We start from the raw sequence: 19,290 nt of genomic DNA, 5'->3' as shown, positions 1-19,290 counted from the left end.
TTTATCTCGCCGTGGTCTAAGTCCTGGGCTGCTGACAGCGTTGGTCGTATTGCTGCTTCCAGCCGGAGTTTAACATTGACATGGATGGGCTGGCGGCGAAAGTTGATAATCCGCCTGGTCCCGCTCAGTGCGGTGGCATCTGCTGATGTGGCGTGAACCTGGAATCTCCCTCGCCGGGGTGTGAAAGCGAAGGGCAGACACCCTCTTGACAGTCTGCTCTGTGGACATTCATTCAATTCCCATCACTACACTTTGCAACTGACCGCAGGAGACTGGTGCATGTGGATAGTCAATGCATCAACTATGGCAGACTCAGTATTTCTTGAGAAACCGGCCCTCTGCGTGGTAAGTCTTTTTACACATTCTCTCTCGTTCTGTGATTACAAAGGTGTCCATACACGCACTCTTGAGAATTTCTGTTCGTTACTCTCGCTGGGTATTATATACATGACCAGCGGGCTCTCTTAGTGCAGGAATGCAAGAAACCCTTTTCACCCAATATCGCACGTCTGCTATTTCCTCTGTGCAAAGACAAACACCGCAGGCTTCAAAGGCTCGGGTTTTGTTTATATTTCCCGTGAGTTTAAAACAAAACCTTGCAAAATACTAACGAGTCACGCTTTGCTCGTTAGAATCTGGACAGGGCTGCGAGTTTGATGTTTCGCACACGTCACTCACCGTCCAGCTGAACAAACCCTTCTCATGCAGTGAAAATGTTTGAAATAATCACGAGGGACTGATCAATCTGCAACCACTCCTCGCGGAGTTGGTTGTTCGATCACTTTGTCCCTCTCGTTCAAACGTGTCTCGTAATACCAAAATCAGTTTTCGTGTGATTCTCAGAGTTTTTCACGAGGGGTCTCTCCGATGTAAGTGGAGTGAAAACATTGTCTCAAGTTGCAGCTGGTTTGAGATGGGTATGGATGGTAGATCTCAATAAACGTTGATCTTTCAAAAGACACATACTGATGTCGCCCACTGTCACCGCCTGTGCAATGAAAATTCCAGCATAAACATTGGTCATTTCTCCCCATCTCTAGCCATGTGAGAGATAAGCTCACTTCTGACCTTTGAATCATCTCTGCATTTTATTGCTCCACCAACTTCAACGACCTGGGCTGGAAGCTCTGACATTCCCTAAACCTCTCCGTCTCTGCTTTTCCCATCTCCTTCGATTAATTGCTTAACACCTCCCTGATCAGGCAGCTTCCGTGAAACAACGTGAACATTAACTCTGTTTCTCTTTCCTTGTATGTTGCCTTTCCTGGTGGGTACTTCTAGCATTTCCTCTTCTACATTCAGGTTTCCAACAAGTGCAGTTTTTAAAATCTTTGGTTCCTTTCTGTTTGATCAAGCATTTGGTCAGCAGCTCTAATGCATCCCCTAAAAGCTTGGAATCAATCTTTTGTTTAGTATTGGTGTTGAGAGCTTGGGATGTTTCTGCTATGCTAAAGATGCTATTAAATTATTGGTGGTGTAAGATGTTTGCCATGTCTAAAGGATGAAGTGCAGGACTTCCCCAAAGCTGCATCACGAGCAGATTCTAGGTTCCTGATCTCTGCCACTGAGAGGAATGGACACGTAATTTGGACACAATCTCCAAATTCCCTGCGAGTTACCCATCTTTCTGACTTGGACACACATTGATGTTCTTTCATTGCACTGAACAAAACCCGATAATTCCTTGCCTGATTGATTGCAGGAGAGCGGTCAGCACGGTTTAGTTTTGTTTTAGTTTAGAAATACCACATGAAAACAGGCCCTTCGGCCCACCGAATCCACACCGACCCTATTCACACTAGTTCTACGTTATCCCATTTTTGCATCCACTCCCTACATACTTGAGGCAATTTACATTGGCTAATTAGCCTATAAACCTGCACGTCTTTGGATGTCAGAGGAAACCAGAGCACCCACATGGTCACAGGGTGAGCACGCAAACTCTGCACTGACAGCACCTGAGGTCAGAATCAACCCGGGTCTCTGGCGCTGTGAGACTGCAGCTCCACTAACTGCATCACTGTGCCATCCATTGGTTACCTGACCTATGAGCAAGTAAGGACGGGCAACAAACACATTGTGAGAATTTAAAAATCTGGGAATCTTTGCTTCTCAGCGGAGCACCCAAATTAACTCATTAATGGCACAATGTCCCAATGCACAGCAAAAATGTTGCTACGTGGTACATTCTGGACTGGATAAGTGTTGGTTACTCAAATATACCGGTTTGCCCATGTCGATCCTAGGTGTCCCTTCTCACTGCCCTTCTCTCAGTCTGGATGTTCACTCAACATATCTGGTTTTCCAATGCCAGATAACAAAGCTTTTGACTGAACTGTTTTCCCTGTTTGTAACCATAAGGTTCTTCACTTCTGCAAGGCAACTAGCGGTGAGTGGAATGGAATAAATCTCCCCTCTTTTGACAAGTGATACTTTTATTTGCCTTTAGTAATAAACGCCTGTAATAAGGCATTTGATAAAGTCTGCCATGGTATGCAGATCCAGAAGATTAAGATACACAGGATGAACAGTGACTTGATCATATGGATTCATAACTGGCTTGCTGATAGAAGACAGAGGTTTGTAGTGGAAGGAGAATATTCAGGTTGGAGGTCTGTGACCAGTGGCGTTCTGCAGGAATCTGTTGTTTCTAATATAAATAAATGACTTGGACATAAATGTAGATGGGTTGCTGGGTAATTTTACAGATTACATCAGGATTGCTGGGGTTGCGGACGAAGAGCAAGGCTGTTAAAGTATACAGCAGGATATAGGTCAGCTACAGAAATCGGCTGAGAAATAGCAGATGGAGTTTAACCCAGGCAAGTGTGAGGCGTGGCACCTTGGGAGGTCGGATGTAAGGGGAAATTATGTAATTAATCCTAAAACCTTAACAGCATTGATGTACAGAGTGAACTTTGGGTCCAATTCCAAAATTCTCTGAAAGTGTCAGCACAAGTAGATAGAGTGGTAAAGGTGGCAAATGATATGCTTGCCTTCAATGGTTGGGGCATTGAGAATAAGAGTCAGGAAGTCATGATGCAGCTTTTTGGGACATTGGTTAGGCCGGCATTTGGAATATTGCATGCAATTCTATTCACACAAATACAGGAAAGATGTATGAGGAAAGGTCTTGACCCGAAACATCACCTATTCCTTCTCCCCAGAGATGCTGCCTAGCCCGCTGAGTTACTCCAGCTTTTTGTGTCGATCTACAGGAAGGATGTGATGGCTTTGAAAAGGGTGCATGAACGTTTACTAGACTGATGCCTGGATTAGAGGTTGTAAACTACAAGGAGAGGTTGGAAAGACTTGGATTGTTTTCTATGGAACACCAGAGGTTGAGAGAAAAACCTGATGGAAGTATAAAATTATGATAGGCATAGACAAGGAGTAGATAGTTGGAACCTTTTTTCCAGGATGGACATATCGAATGCTAGAAGGCTTAGCTTTAAGGTGAGAGTGATAAAGTTGAAAGGAGATGTGCAGGGCAAGTTTTTTTTAATGTAAAGGGTGGTGAGTGCCTGGAACTTGCTGTCAGGGGTGGTGGAGGCAGATATGATAGTGGTATTTAATAGTTTTTTGGATAGGCACATGGATATTCAGGGAATGGAGAGGTATTGATTATGTGCAGGTAGATAAGAGATGGTCTTGGCATCATGTTCGGCACAGATATTGCGGGCCAAAGGGCCTATTCCTATGCTGTACTGTTCTATGTGCTAAATGCTTAAAAAAACTGCAACAAATTGCAAAAATATCCACATAGATGCCAGATGTTATTGTGTGTAAATGATTCAGATGTATTCAAAAAGGCTGAACTGGTTTTGTATGTTGATTCAGAAATTTATTTATTTAGACATATCCATCTGTTGACATTAATCTGACAGAAATCCAAAGTAACCTGTCTAACCTTACTATTTTGCCATTACTACCATCCATCAAGCGCTTTAGACACTTTAACTACGGATAAAAGCTGAAAATGTGGAAAAATTCAGCAGGTCAGACAACATCAGTAGAAATAGAGAGAGAGTTAACATTTGTGGTCAAAGACCATTCAGCAGAACAGGACTTCAGAACATCATTGCATGTTATGACCAAGGGTCTTCGATGTGAAACATTAACTCTGTTTCTCTTGCCATAGATGAATGTTTCTCGCGTGGTCAGGGAGCTTGTGTGTCTCAGTGACCCCTAGAGCTCTGCCAGCGGGAGATTTGTCTCCTGTTAGGGTTTTCCATGCTGAACAGGTCGAAGGGTAGAGGCGAGATGAAGAGCGATCCACTGGTTCTCCAGGTTGGGGGTTGAGCACAGGGCTAACAACCCCCCCTCGTAAAACGAATATGTTTTGGAAACAACAACTGAAGGAATCAACACTACTGGGCGTGACGGACTTCCAGGGCTATCGACAGATGCCAGGATGAATGTCAATGGTGAAAGCCGAAAGGAAGCCACTGGCAGGAAGGCAGGAAGGTGGAAGTTCTGAACTGTCGAGGAGGAAATTAAAACTATGGAATTGACCTGGGGTAGTGTCCAGAAACTAGCCCAGAACAGACAGGAGTGGAGAACCTTCGTTGTTGCCCTACATGCCAGGAGGCATAATGGGCAATAAAGAAAAAAGATAAAGATAGCAATTTCCTACATGGTTGACTTTGCATTTTTTGACTGATTTTATTATCATGCAGTTTTGATTCGGACTGGACTATATGACTATATGGCTCTGGCTCACCATCATTGCCACCTTTTGTGACATGGAACAATAAGCTCCACTCACCATTGTGACTAATTGCTTGCTCACAAATGCTTGTTAAAACAGTCGTTTTAACTGCGTAAATAACAAGCAGCAGTGTATGAATGACCCTTTTTTAAATAGAATTGTATTCAGATTTTCTATCTCCTGTTTATGGTGCCACTACTTGCTGAATTGAAGTTGTGTGGCATTCTTGGTACTATGAGCAATCCTAGTGTGGGATGATGAGCTTCATGAACTGGACATTCAGTAAGTGTGGTTCAATTGTGTTCAAGGGATCTGGCAAACCTCGGGCGTGAGCTGAAATTGGACGAGAGACTTTAGGAGAGAGAAACTCAAGAACTTGTGGATTCAAACTTAAAGCAAAAACCATCTGGGTTTGCGGGTGGGTAAAGATATGTATGTGGCGGGAATGGAGTTTAAGGATGAGAAGCGGTTGCCAAGGTGCCTGCTAAAAGGATATTTCTCGTGGGAGAAACTAGCTCTTGAGGTCATGTTTAAAAAGGAGTAGCCATTTAACATGAGGGGAATTGTTTTCTTTCTGAGGGCATGGATACTTTTAAGAAAGAGATAAAATACCTTGGATTAGAAAGGTGAATGGTTAACAGTTGCAAATGGGAATGCGGGTCTGAAATTAAAATCGGATCAGACGTTAGCTTATTAAATGTAGATCAGATTCGAGGCTAAGTAGCCTACTCCTATCCCTTATTTAGATGTTTGTATGTAACTACTGGATAGGAGATGTTGGTGAGCTTCTTTTGTCTGTTATTGTTGGTGAGGGAGGAAAGAACAGGAGAGAGGAAATAAAGATTCAGAAACAAAATGGTAGATTTCCATTGCCCATCAGACTGGTCCTGGACTAATGTTTGATGCAAGCACATAGGAATGTTATTTGTTAGTGCTGAATATGATCCTGCCAGACATGATGATGGAAGACTAAACCAGCTATGTGTAAAATATGTTCGAGTTTATGTCTCTTGTATTGAAAAGGGCAAAATTAGTGGTCATTGCCAAGGAGTTTTGTTGGGATGTGGGGAAGTTAGATCTTTGCTTGGGGTAAGATGGACATAAGGGAGCGGTGAAACTGAAATATTAAAAAAAATAGAATTGTTGGGACGTAGAAGGTGTAATTCAGTTGGAATTGTTTTGAACTGGTGTATTTTGTGAGTTGAACATGAAAAGACATGGTGTTGGAAGACCAGTGAAGCCCACAGGAAAGTGGTCAGAGATGGCATGGACTATGTTAGTGAAGAAACTGGCAGATCATGGTATAAAGTGTTGCACTCTGGGTGGTCTGATGTAAGGGGAAAATATATAATTAATGGCATGACCCTTAACAACATTGATGTATAGAATGATCCTGGAGTCCAAGTCCATAACTCCCTGAAAATGGCACACAAGTAGATAGAGTGTTAGGAAGGCATATGGTATGCTTGCTTTCATAGGTCGGGGATTTCAGTATAAGAGTCAGGAAGTCATTATACAGCTTTTTTAGTACTTTGGTTAGGCCACATTTCTAGTATTGCGTGCAGTTCTGGTTGCCCCATTATAGGAAGAATGTGGAGGCTTTGGAAAAGGTTCGGAGGGGTTTACCAGAATGATGCCTGGACTGGGAGGTTTTAGCTATAGGGAAAAGTTGGACAGACTTGGATTGTTTTCTCTGGAACGCCAGAGATTGCAAGAAGACCTGATAGAAGTATATAAAATTATGAGAGGCACAGATAGTGGAGACAGTTAGAACATTTTCCCAGGATAGAAAGATCAAATACTAGAGGGCATAGCTTTAAGGTGAGAGGGGCAAAGTTTATAGGAGACGTGTGAGCCGTTTTTTTACAGAGTGTGGCGAGTGCTTAGAATTTGCTGCTAAGGACAGTGGTGGAGGCAGATATGATAGTGGCATTTAAGAGACTTTTAGATAGGTATATGGATATACAGGGAATGGAGGGATATGGATTACCTGGAAGCAGATAAGAGTTGGTCTTGGCATCATGTCTGGCACAGACATTGTGGGATGAAGGGCCTGTTCTTGTGCTGTACTGTTCTACGTTCTATTGCAAGAAACTGGTGGGCAGAAACAAGAGCAAGGCAGTTTACTCTTTGGAAATCACAAGAGTTCGCCCATGGGAGAGGGAAAGATTATGACCTGAAGACTAATCACAAAGGTAGAAGTTGCTCAGTGCAGTGGTCGGGGAAGGAAATGTAGGAGGTTATCTTGATGAGAACTTTAAGGTGTGGTATCGTTATCATGGAAAGGCACACAGCAAACAAATGAAATGTGAGCACAAGTACAGAACACAGTGACATTGAACCAATGTCACTGTGGGATTTTATTTTATTTCCTCACACCCCAATTTTTCAAAACCTTGAGGAAGTTTCACTCCATTTAAGCTCCTTCCCGTATGTCTGCTTTGCTATATTGTAATCCCCCAGACATGCAATGTTCAGAGGCAGATTAAGTTAATTGACCGATGTAAGTTTGCTCCTCATTTGCAAATGAGTAGTAGAATCTAGTGGGGTCCTGGGAATGTGGGGAGAATAAAGTAATGGGATTAGTGTAGAAGTAGTGTAATTAGGTGCTTGATAGTTGGCAAAGTGGGAATATGTCTGATTTCATACCGTACAGCAGACATACTGAGATACATCATGGAAACAGGCCCACTGAGTCTGGGCAAACCGGCAATCACTCCATACACTAGCAGTATCCTACACACTAGGGACAATTTACAATTTTACCGAGGGCAATTAATCTACAAACCTGCATGTCTTTGGAGTTTGGGAGGAAACCAGAGCACCCGGACAAAACGCATGCGGTCACATGGAGAATGTACAAAATCCATACAGACGGCAGCCGTAGGCAGGATCAAACCCGGGTCTCTCGCACTGTAAGGCTGTAACTCTACCCTGTGGCACTGTGCCATCCTATCACTGTGCTGCTGTGATCCCATGAAGTTGTTTAGCTGTGTAGGGCATTGTGGCCAAGCCTTATCCTGCTGGATATTCTCATACATTCAATCCAATGATTGACATTCAACAGAAATTGGAGCAAAAACCCTCTCAGATTTCAAGGCTGCCTTGCTGAACTGCATCAAGGCAAAGTAGAAACGTAATGCTTAGCTGTCTGTGGATTCGACCTCGACCAAATGAACATGTTGTTTAATTACAAAATGTGCCTTGCCCCTCTTCTCACTCTTTGCTACCCTCGTATGAGACCATGTGGGGACAAAACAGCACAGTGAGTATCTGAGAGCCTCCTGTGGCAAGAAGTAGTGTTGTACCCAAAAACAAGTACTTCCTGTGCATTGGACATATGTGTCTACAAATTCATTTGTGTTCAGTGGCACTAGGCACATTACACAGAACCAGCACATTGTATTATGTCTCTGAAATATATTCCACTGAAGTCGACAGAAATAATTTGAAGGGCAGAGTATAACATGGTGATGCTACTACATAGTGATTTGTGCTGCTGCTTGGCAATAAATTTCTAAGTAATAGCATTTTAAGTTTTTTTGCAAAATGGTTGCTAAAGAAGCTTTATATCGATTAGAGAGCAGGTAAAGACTAGATAGTGAAACAGACCAGTGATCCTCCCAATCTCATGAATCTGTTACACTGTTTTTTGCACAGTGTATAGGGAAAAACTGTTTACACTGGGTGGATACACTGGTAACAACAATAAAGATTTGGGATAACAAGTAAAAGAAAGGGGAGGCATTTTTACATTGTTAAGTTACGGAAGCAGTTGCTATGATATTATTGCAATGTCTGGATGATGGAAGCAGATTCAAAGTAACATTAAAGAGAGTACAATTGAAACGGAAATATGTGTGGGGCATTAAGGAAAATACAAAGCTTAACATTATTTGAATGCAAATAAAACAAACTTCTGGAGGAACTCAGCATCTATGGAGGGAAATGGATGTTTATGGTCAGGACCCTTCTTCAGACCGTTGCCTATCAGGTGCCATTCTAACTCCCAGAATTGCATTGTGTATGCTTGTTAGATTATATATTTTATACGCACCATAAGACCACATTTCTCATTGAATTCTTGTTAACATGATATCTTCAACTTTTAAAAACTAAATTAGATTCTGCCTTTGATTCTAGTGGAGAAATTACCAATACCAGGATAAATATGACGATTGCACTAGTTGTAAAGTCTTAATAATTGACTTGGCTTTGAATCTTCTGGCATTTTCTTTACGTTCACGCAACAACTTCCTTCCAGTATCCATAATAACCCTCCTCCCCTCCACCACCCAGCACAGTAAAGCTGCTGCCTCATAGCTTGACAAACCCCGGCTTCTGGTTTGTCTTTGTGGAGTTTGCACATTCTGCCTGTGACCTTGTGGGCTTTCTCTGGATGCTTTGATTTTCTCCTGCATTTCTACAAATTGGCCTCGAATAGGATGATAAAAAGCTGGGAATATGCAGAGTATAGGTAAAACCACTCCTACACTCGCTACTCCTTCCAACCTTGGATTTTCACCTTGGTTCAGTTGACAGCAACCCGACCATTGATAAGTTCAAGGTCTGCTTTAGAGCGGATAATACTGCCTCAGCCTTCACTTCAGTGCTGGGGTGGGTGTTTTTTTACTGCTGGAGAACCAGTCTATTGGTTGGGTTTTAACTTGGGGCACTGTCTTTCTTCTGAAATAGATGTCAAAAATCCCATAGCACAATTTAAAGAACACCCAGATAATGGTACTAGTATTGTAGTCACTATTTATTCCTCTAGCATTACCCAAAACTCAGTATCCGAATCCTTCTAATGCACAGGTTGGCTTCCAGACATGTTCTATGACAGTATTGACCACTATTCAGATGCATTTCTTTGGACACAGTATGCTGTGGATTGCTCTGTCGTTGTTAGAAAATACCATGCAAATAGAAGTTTTTGCTCTTCACAAAGTACTTTTTTTTTAAACTGCTGTTTAGCCTGAGCTAAAACAATTTGTTTGAGTAGGGATAAAACACTTGTGTATGCTTAATGTAAACCATTTACAAGTTACATGCCGGTCAGGGTTAATGTCAACATTTTGTTTAGTTCGGTTATACTTTGATGTGTAATATTTGCGTGTAAACTATTAAAAGACTCACATTTATATAACACCTTTCATGACCTTGGGTATATTTTTAGCATGGTAACTGTTGTAATGGAGAAAATATGGTAACCAGTTGTACACAAATCCCTCAAATGGAAGGAGATAAATGATCTAAGAACCGGCTTTAGCGATGATGAGTTGGGGAAGAGATGTTAGACAAGCACAAAAATGTCCCCTCATTTTTTTGTCAAATGCTGATGTGGGATATTATCTAGTGTTCCCCTTTGTTTCAAATGATATGAACCTCTTTGGAAATATAGTTATTATAAACTTCTTGGAAAGCTGGGTGTTAACTTGTGCAGTGTACCGGGTGACACATTGCCGCACCTTGTAGAACTGGCTCTGGAACAACCCTGACCTCTGATGTTGCCTGTGTCTGTCTGCATGCTCTTCATGTAACCATACGGATTTCTTCCAGATGCTCAAGTTTCCTTCCACATCCCAATGATGTGCAGGTTGATGATAGATTTTATTTGGCCATTGTAAATTGCTGCTAGTGTGCAAGTAAATGGTAGAATCTGGGGGGATTTGTGGAAATATGGGGCAGACAAAAAAAAGCGGGATTAGTATAAATGGGTTAGTTCTGGTGCAGTATGCCAAAATGCCAGTTTCCTAGGACTACTATGTAAAGGAGTTGATGTTATAGTGTAACAAAATGTGAATGGTCTTGATGGTAATCTGGAGTATTTATGTGAATCTGTTTTGTTTGTATTAGTAACTTTTCCACTAGGTTGATGTGAGCAACATTTATCATTATTAAAATACTAACATAAAAGTAAGGAACATTTAAAAAAAAATTAGTGGTTCCTTTTAATGATTTTCCTGGGCCAATGCTTTCCTTCCGTAAGAGTCGCAAAGAGAGTTGTGTGTTTTTTGTAGACTTGTCTCTGGTGGTAAATATACTCTGCACAGGCTTTTCCCTATTACTTGCCACCAGCTTGCATATTTCTCTTTCCCACTAACTCTTGTGTTCATTCAGCTTCTCTTTAACTGGACTGTCAACACTATCTCCATTTGAACAGCTATTTATCGCACATTATTATCGTGGAAGAAAAAAATTATATTTATGTGTTAACATCTGTGACCTCCGAATGTCCCAAAATGCTTTATAGGCAATGAAGTGCTTTTAAAGTGCAGTCACTTATGTAATTGGGGAATGTGGCAAGTAATAATGACCAGGCACTCTGTTCGTGTGCTGCGGGATGGATGTTGGCCAGGACACTGGGGAGAGGAGCCCTGCTCTTCTTCAAATTGTGCCACAGGACCTTTCACATCCAAGTAAGATGGAGAGATGGGGCTTCCGTTTAGCATCCTACCTGGAAGGCAGTGCTGTTGACAGTCCAGCACTCCCTCGATGCCAGGCCAATAACTTGGCACCTTAAATAAAATGACCTAGGAAACCATACAAGTGTGTTTGGGCTCTAACGCACAATAGAACAATCTAAAACATCAAAAAAAGTATGGTTATAGAACTTCTTAAAGGTGGAAGTAATTGGTAAACAGCAAAAAAAATTGCAGTGGTGGGGGGATGGGGGGGAGGGGGGGGGTGTGAGGGATGTTCAATAGTGCTTTATTTGTCACATATGCAATCGCACAATATTTTTGCATATATTACACATGCAGGCGCCACCATTATTGGCGCCATAATTGAAAGTCCAAAGTCCATTTGGCCACGCGCTCTATTTACTGGAGCAGTTCCCACAAACTGATGTCCCTCTCCTTTGCCTAGCCATCTTTGTGTCCCAGAGTTGCCTCCTGCAACCTGCCTTGAAGGTGGTGGAGGCATTACCCCAGTTCACCCTCCTACTGGCCCTTGCTGGTAACTTTCCTGTTACCTGGATGGGGAATTGCTGCTTAAATCTGAAGTGGCTGACGTATCTGCAGTATGATGTGGAGACATGGGGAAGGATTTATTTGAAAAATTGCTAAGAACAATTTTATTTCAATGCAAGGTTTTATTTGAAACTCCCACTTACCATTAAAAGGGAAGAATAATTAAGTGGTTACTGTATTATTTATCTATTGGTTTGGGGTCATAGTGACATGGTTTGGAAGTACAGCAATGATGTGGTTGAGCTGTGCTATTTCATGTTATCAAGAAGGAAGGGAGAAGAAGCAGCTCCCACAACCGGTAAAAGTCAAGCATGCTGGTTTCCTCTTAGGAAAAACTACTCAACTCTTTAGAAGTAGCAATTTATTGATCTTTAGCTAATTATTATAAAGTTGTGTCCTCTGGTTACTCATTCATTGTCCCCGGAAATAGTTGCTTCCCATCCACTTCATCAAAACCCCTTATAGTTTTTATTAAATTAACCCTTAACCTTTACCGTTCTAAGGCAACCGTCTGGGAATCGTAAATCTCCACACAAGCATATGAATTTATCAAAAGGTCAATTTTCGCATGCAATCAGTTTGATTTGCCTGATCTTTGTAGTGTCTTGTGTGAACCATAATTTAAAAATATTCTGGAGTATTAATATTAATAGACAAAGTTACAATTACCCATCGGAGTTTCGCTTTATGACTTTGGCAATATTAGAATTAACTTTCTTCCATATATGCTACAGTAATATTCATGGCGTAACTAACAATCATTTAACAATGTAGAAAAAAGGAACTGCAGATGCTGGTTTACAAAAAAAGTGCTGGTGTAACTCAGCAGGTCAGGCAGCATCCCTAGAGTACACGGTTAGGTGATGTTTCGGATTGGTGAGAATCATGCTTTCTACTGAAAATAAGCATCCATTTTATATTAGCTAATAGCATAGATTCTCATTGAAACATTCTAGACATTGGGGCCTGACCTCAAATGTCACCCAAACATGTTCTCCAGGGATGCTGCCTGACCCGCTGAGTTACTGCAGCATTTTGAATCATTTAACAAATTCATATTCTATTTATCACGTAGATTATGGATAATAGTAATGCCAGTTCTGCGACAGAACGTCAATTCAGTGACCCTATCCATACAGCTTTCCAAGCTCTTATTAATGGGGAGGATATTGCTGGATCAGGCACTTCATGGAAAACATTTATTGTACAACTAGACTGAGGTGGACCCATTGGATCCAAATCTCTCCTGCGGGCCTCTCCTGGGGCAATCTACTCCCAACTGACGATCCTGCGGGCCTGGCAAACCTCTCCAACTGACGAAGCCCGTTGCCAGGCGGGGATTGTCCCCCGTGGGCGGGCGAGGGGGGACAGGGAAGGGGACAGGGAGGCCCCATACCACAGTGCTGCAGCCAGAACGAGCCGAGGACCCAAAGCCTCCCCTGCATTGGTCTAGCACCCCCACTCCCCCCCAACTTACCCACTCCATCCCCCTCCATCTCCCTTATCCCCCCCTCCTCCCCCCCTCATCCACTCACCGACTCCATCCCCCCTCATCCCCCCTTCCCCCCCACCCATTCACCCACTCCATCCCCCCTCAACCCCCTTTAAAACTCCCCTAAACCTCTCCTGCATTGGTCTAGCACCCTCCCATCCCCACTCCCTCTCCCCTCCCCTCCCCCACTCCCCCTCCCCTCCCCAATCCCCCTCCCCTCCCCCACCCCCCTCCCCCTCCACTCCCCCTATTCCCCCGACTCCCACTCCTCCTCTTCCCTTCCCCTCCCCCCTTCCCCCCCCCCCCCCCCCCCCGGTTCAGCAGCGGCAACACAAACGGGAGCTGGACGGCTCAGGCTCAGTAAAAGGCAGTTCTAAGGTGACGGCAGTTTATTTCAGTGGGAAGAGCGGGGCGCTGCCACCTCCCCCCCCCTCACGTGGGTCCCGGACCAATCGTGCATCGAGCTGGACAGAAGGACGTTTAAAAAAAAAAAGAATGGGCGTCGCTCCCCCCACGTGGGACCCGGACCAATTGGGTGTTGAGCTGGATGGAAGGATGGTTTAAAAAAAATTTTTTTAAATGGGCAGCGCTCCCCCCATGTGGTAGCCGGACCAATCAGGTGTTGAGCGGGATTGAAGACTTTAAAAAAAAAAAAAAGAATGAAATGAACTAACCGTTTTATTTCTTCTTTAAGCAAAACTGTGTTTTTAAAGGAGAAATATCTACTCCCCCCCATTGGCCGCCACGCCCGTCACTCTGGCGGGTCCCGCCCCCGGCGTTCATCGTGGGACCCCCCTCCTTCATTGGCCGTCACTCGGGCGGGTACCATTGTGACATCACACGCTGAACATGGCAAGCAACCGGTTTTATAAGATAATTTTTAAACATTAAAATCTCCCTAATTTTAAAAATATAAGACCAATTTGAATGAAACTTGGATGAAAGGGTCCCCAAGATAAAGGTGAGCGAGGTGATCCTAAAATTGTCACACTATCGTGTGAGGGGAGCACAAACATACGGTTATATCACAGGCATCGGCAAACAATCAAACATCCCTCAAACAGTCAAACAAACAGAGAGTTTTAGTAGTAAACTAGTCCAAGTGGACTCGTTGGGCCCAAACCTCTCCTGCATTGGTGCAGCACCCTCTCCTTCCCCCCTCCCCTTTATCCCCATCTTCCCCCTCCCTCCCCTCCCACTCCCCCTACCTCCCCCTCTCCCTCCCCTCCCCTCCCCTTCCATCCCCCTCAACCCCCCTTATCCTCCCTCCTCCCCCTCCCTCCCTAGGAGATAGATTTAAACTTTAAAATGTGAATAACTTAAAAAATATAACACTGATCTCAATGAAACTTTTTCCATTAGCACCAAAGGGTCGACAGTGAGTAAGGTGGGCCTAAAATTGTCATGGTATGTAGTTCAGGAACAAACAAACAAACAAACGAGAGTTTTAGTATATCGATATAGATGCCCTTTGCTGGAAGTGAAAGTTTATAATAAGAACGTGAAGGTCAATGGAACATGTGGTAAGATATTGGAGCCAACAGATTACTATCTTAACCAATGAGCATTACTATCTGATGAAGAAATAGAGGATTGATAGAGAAGAAGAATAGAGTTTAAAATTAAACCTGACCGAGAATGAGAAACAGAATGAGACAAAGAATGGATTAAGAGCGAGAAAAAGAGGCAATATTTGCAATTTTGCATGTAAAATAACTTAGTGCAGGTAGAAATGAGGTTGGACTGTTTGATTTGGTTCCTCGCTGGGTCAAAAAGGTTAGTTGGCATTACTTTGTTTACCCTATTACCAAAAAAATGGTTATATTGTTAATTCTAACTTTGCATTTTTGTAGTGTTTAAGATAAAAATCTCATATTGCTAAAGATAATGGGGAGGCAGAGTACACGATGCCTCGTGCTGTGAGTGAAGCAAACAGCAGTCTGGACATTTGCAATTCTTGACAATCTATAGAATTTGATGATTACTTTGCGCATTTGGCTCGTGTTGTTCGTGTGTTGTAACTTTCCAAGAAGATTCAGCCATTCGTTCATTCTCCACCTTTGTCTCCCATGTTCCCGTAAAATATAGCACCGTTAATTCTGCTCACTTTAAAGAAGCTTTTACTAAGGTGGCACGGTGCCACAACAGTAGAGTTGCTGCCTTACTGCGGCAGGGTTCAATCCTGACTATGCTAGCTGTCTGTATGGAGTTTATACTTTCTCCCCGTGACCGCGTGGATTTTTTCCCGGTGTTCCGGTTCCATCCCACATTCCAAAAAAGTTCAGGTTTGCAGGTTGATTGGCTTCGGTAAAGATCATAAATTGTCCCTAGTATGTAGGATAGTGCTAATGTACGGGGTGATCGCTGGTCGGCGTGGGCTGAAAGGCTTGTTTCCGTGCTATATCTCTAAACAAATCTAAGCTAAACTTATTGATAACTTGGGTGGAGGAAACACATATTGCACAATAATCTTGCACTGTTATTAGTGGTGGTACAATTAGTGGAATTGTACTTTTCTACAATTCCATATAATTTTTTGATGTGGAGAAATAAAGTGTAATTTATCCTAGTAGCAGAAGAGACTGCAGATGCTGGAATCTGTAGCAAAAAGAAGAGAGCTGCTCTCCTTATAATATTTCCAAGTCTACTGATGAATCAAAGCTGGGTATTGATGTAAATTTTGAGAAGAATGCAGACAAACACAAGTTTGACAAGTAGACAAACAACACCATTGCAAAAGTATAACGTGTTTTCTTATTGGGGTTGGAGAACTTTGTTATCAAAGTGATGCATTTTGAGTAGTCTAATACTCGGCTGGCCATGTACAATAAACGACAGGGATATACAAAGCTTTAATGTACAGAGATATGCTGTGGTTTGAGTTTGGAGCTGCCTGAAAGTGGTGGATAAGGTAGTGAAAAGAAGGGGTTTATGTTTCTTGCCTTCATTGGCAGAGTTATTGAGCATAAGAGTCAGGATATCATGCTGCAGCTGTACGTGACATTGGTTAGGTCACATATCGAATTTTAGGTGCAGTTCTGGTTACCAAACTACAGAAATGTTGTGGTGGTACAAGAAAGAGTGCAGAAGAGATTCAACAGTTCTAGGTTCAAGGAGAGATTGGATAGGCTGGACTTGTTCTCACTGGAGTGCAAAAGACTAAAGTGTGACCATATAAGTTTACAATTATGAGGGGCATAGATAGGGTAAATCCATCCAAGGGCAAGGGAGTCTAAATCTCGAGAACCAATTGAGAGGAGAAAAGGAGATCTGAGAGGCAATTTCTTCACAGAGTTGGGGGGGGGGGGGGGGGTGGGAAGGTATATGGAATGAGCTGCTATAGGAGGTGGTAGAGGCAGGTACAATCACAGATTTTTTAAATGCATTTAGACAAGAACGTGGATAGGAAAGGAATAGAGGAATATGGGCCAAATGCAGGAAAATGGGATTCACATCAGTGACAAATAGTGTCGAAGGGCCTGTTTCTGTGCTGTACAACTCTCTGCCCCTCTCACAATCTGAAGAAGAGAAGAGGAGCCTTGGATAACATTTATCCCTCAAGCAATAACACCAGACGAATTAGGTAATTATGCCTCATTATTCTTTGGTGCTTGCCCAGAAGCAAATTTGACACCATAGTTTCTTCAAAAGGGTGTGAGGGAGCCCTGAGCTTGTGAACTCATCTTGGTTAACTCAGGACGACTTCAATATAATTTTGCTGACCTTTGCAATCATGCTCTGAAGCTTTGCTGATTTAACAGTGGGATTGGAAAACATTTCTCAAGCAACATTCATTATAATTTCAATTGGAAGGTCATTTTTAAGGTCTGGTTAGATGTTAAACCAAAGATAAACCTGTTTAATGAGTTATTATCTCAGATGTATTTACCTTTGCAGTTCCACAGAACTGGAGTATCACATTCTGTGTCATTACGTGTATAAAGATTGTGTGATAAAGATTTGGTTTGACTTGCTACCTCCCTGATAGCAGTAGAATTCAACTCCCTGCATTTCCCCTAGCGCACAAGATATTTTCGTGCAATTGATATATCAGGGCATCAGCTTGGCATTATTTCAGAATGTTTCACAAGAGAACACACCCTTATTTGCGTATTTCTTTATCAGCTTTGTTATTTGCCATTCGTCATTCCTTTGCTGATTATGAAAATAATAATACAGGAAAATAGAAACAGAGTAGACCACCTGACTGCTGAAGGCAGTCAATCTGATCATTCAATCTGATCATGGCTGATCATTCAATCTGATCATGGCTGACTTGCCTTGGACCTCAATGTCTCTTCTGTGTTGTTCAACATAAACCTCAATTCCCTGATCTTCCAAAATATATATCACTTCCTCTTTAAATATCCGCAATGATTGGACCTCCACAACCCTCTGAGGTAGCGAATTCCAGATTCCAGAATCTTTCTCAACTCACGGGACACCATGGTGTTCACTGGCCTCATTCTACACAGTACAAGTTTGTGCAGTTGATGACAAAACAAGTATGCCGTTCAATGTCATTGAGCATGTTTGGTGTCCCAAAACATCACATTTCTCAGAGTACTCTCCTGATGCCCTGTGGATGATCCTCTGAGCTAGTGAGCATCTAAGTTGTCACATTTTTTCTCCAGACCAGCTCTAGTTTCATCAACTTGCATTTTCAGCAAGTTAAGATGCAAAAGGTTTGAGCTGATGGATGGTGAGAATGTCTAATAAAAGGAGCATGAATGACTTGGCAAATTCTGGACAATGTTTCCACAAAGCAGTCTCATTGGGAACTTACACCTTGATTCCTAGTGTTCGGGAGACCATTACTTATCAGGAATCCAAGATGTACTGTGATCAGTTGTTCTGATATGTACATTAACCCTTCAAAGTGACAAAACAAATACATTATCTCATAATTGCAAGCACCAGGATGTTACTGTTTGTTTATCTCATTTATGGTAACACCTTCTTTGGATTTAATCCCATCGTTGACATGCATAGAACAGCAATAGCTGATATTGGATCATTTGGTTGCACATACTTTTAACAAGTTATCCTTTGTCAATCCTCCCAGGCATTCAAGAATTAGGCATTTGAAAATTTGCACAGTTTTACATTGCAACTCAGAGTACAAGTAGATGTTCCCAGCACAAGGTAGTCGTTCATCACCATTTCTACAAGGCATTAACTTGGGCTGAAAATTCAAAGCAAGTTACTTTGCTTTGAAAGTAGAAATAGAGGGGAAATATACAGTGCCCTCCATTGTGTTTGGGACAAAGACCCATCATTTATTTATTTGCCTCTGTACTCCACAATTTGAGATTTGTAATAGAAAATCACATGTAGTTAAAGTGCACATTGCCAGATTTTATTTTAAAGTATTTTTATACATTTTGGTTTCACCATGTAGAAATTACAGCTGTGTTTATACATAGTCCCCCCATTTCAGGGCACCATAATGTTTGGGACACATGGCTTCACAGGTGTTTGTAATTGCTCAAGTGTGTTAATGAGGTGAAATTGCTCAGGTGTGTTTAACTCCTTAATGCAGGTATAATAGAGCTCTCAGCATCTCATCTTTCCTCCAGTCTTTCTATCACCTTTGGAAACTTTTATTGCTGTTTATCAACATGAGGACCAAAGTTGTGCCAATTAAAGTCAAAGAAGCCATTATGAGACTGAAACAAGAACAAAACTGTTAGAGACATCAGCCAAACCTTAGGCTTACCAAATTCAACTGTTTGGAACATCATTAAGAAGAAAGAGAGCATTGGTGAGCTTACTAATCGCAAAGGGACTGGCAGGCCAAGGAAGACCTCCACAGCTGATGACAGAAGAATTCTCTCTATAATAAAGAAAAACCCCAAACACCTGCCTGATAGATCAGAAACACTCTTCAGGAGTCAGGTGTAGATTTGCCAATGGCCACTGTCCACAGAAGACTTCATGAACAGAAATACAGAGGCTATACTGCAAGATGCAAACCACTGGTTAGCCGCAAAAATAGGATGGCCAGGTTACAGTTTGCCAAGAAGTACTTAAAAGAGAAAGCATAATTCTGGGAAAAGGTCTTGTGGACAGATGAGACAAAGATTCACTTGTATCAGAGTGATGGCAAGAGC

At 42.3% G+C, this 19,290-nt stretch overlaps 1 protein-coding gene across 2 annotated transcripts in view; it reads left to right on the top strand.

Moving 5' to 3' along the window:
- The first annotated feature begins 258 nt into the window (after nt 1-258).
- LOC144598557 (rho GTPase-activating protein 6-like) overlaps nt 259-19,290 on the top strand; it is a 235,387-nt gene continuing 216,355 nt past the window's right edge. The window contains exon 1 of one of the 2 annotated variants that reach the window (XM_078408734.1): nt 259-345. In XM_078408734.1, the coding sequence (XP_078264860.1) occupies nt 280-345 (66 nt within the window). In that variant the 5' untranslated portion in view covers nt 259-279. The remainder of the gene's footprint in view (nt 346-19,290) is intronic. The other variant, XM_078408735.1, reaches the window with a different exon arrangement.

The sequence above is a fragment of the Rhinoraja longicauda genome, chromosome 12, assembly GCF_053455715.1.
Source record: "Rhinoraja longicauda isolate Sanriku21f chromosome 12, sRhiLon1.1, whole genome shotgun sequence".
Classification (NCBI taxonomy): domain Eukaryota; kingdom Metazoa; phylum Chordata; class Chondrichthyes; order Rajiformes; family Arhynchobatidae; genus Rhinoraja; species Rhinoraja longicauda.
The sequence above is the reverse complement of the archived record's forward strand: the minus strand, read 5'-3'. Positions and strand labels throughout refer to the sequence as shown.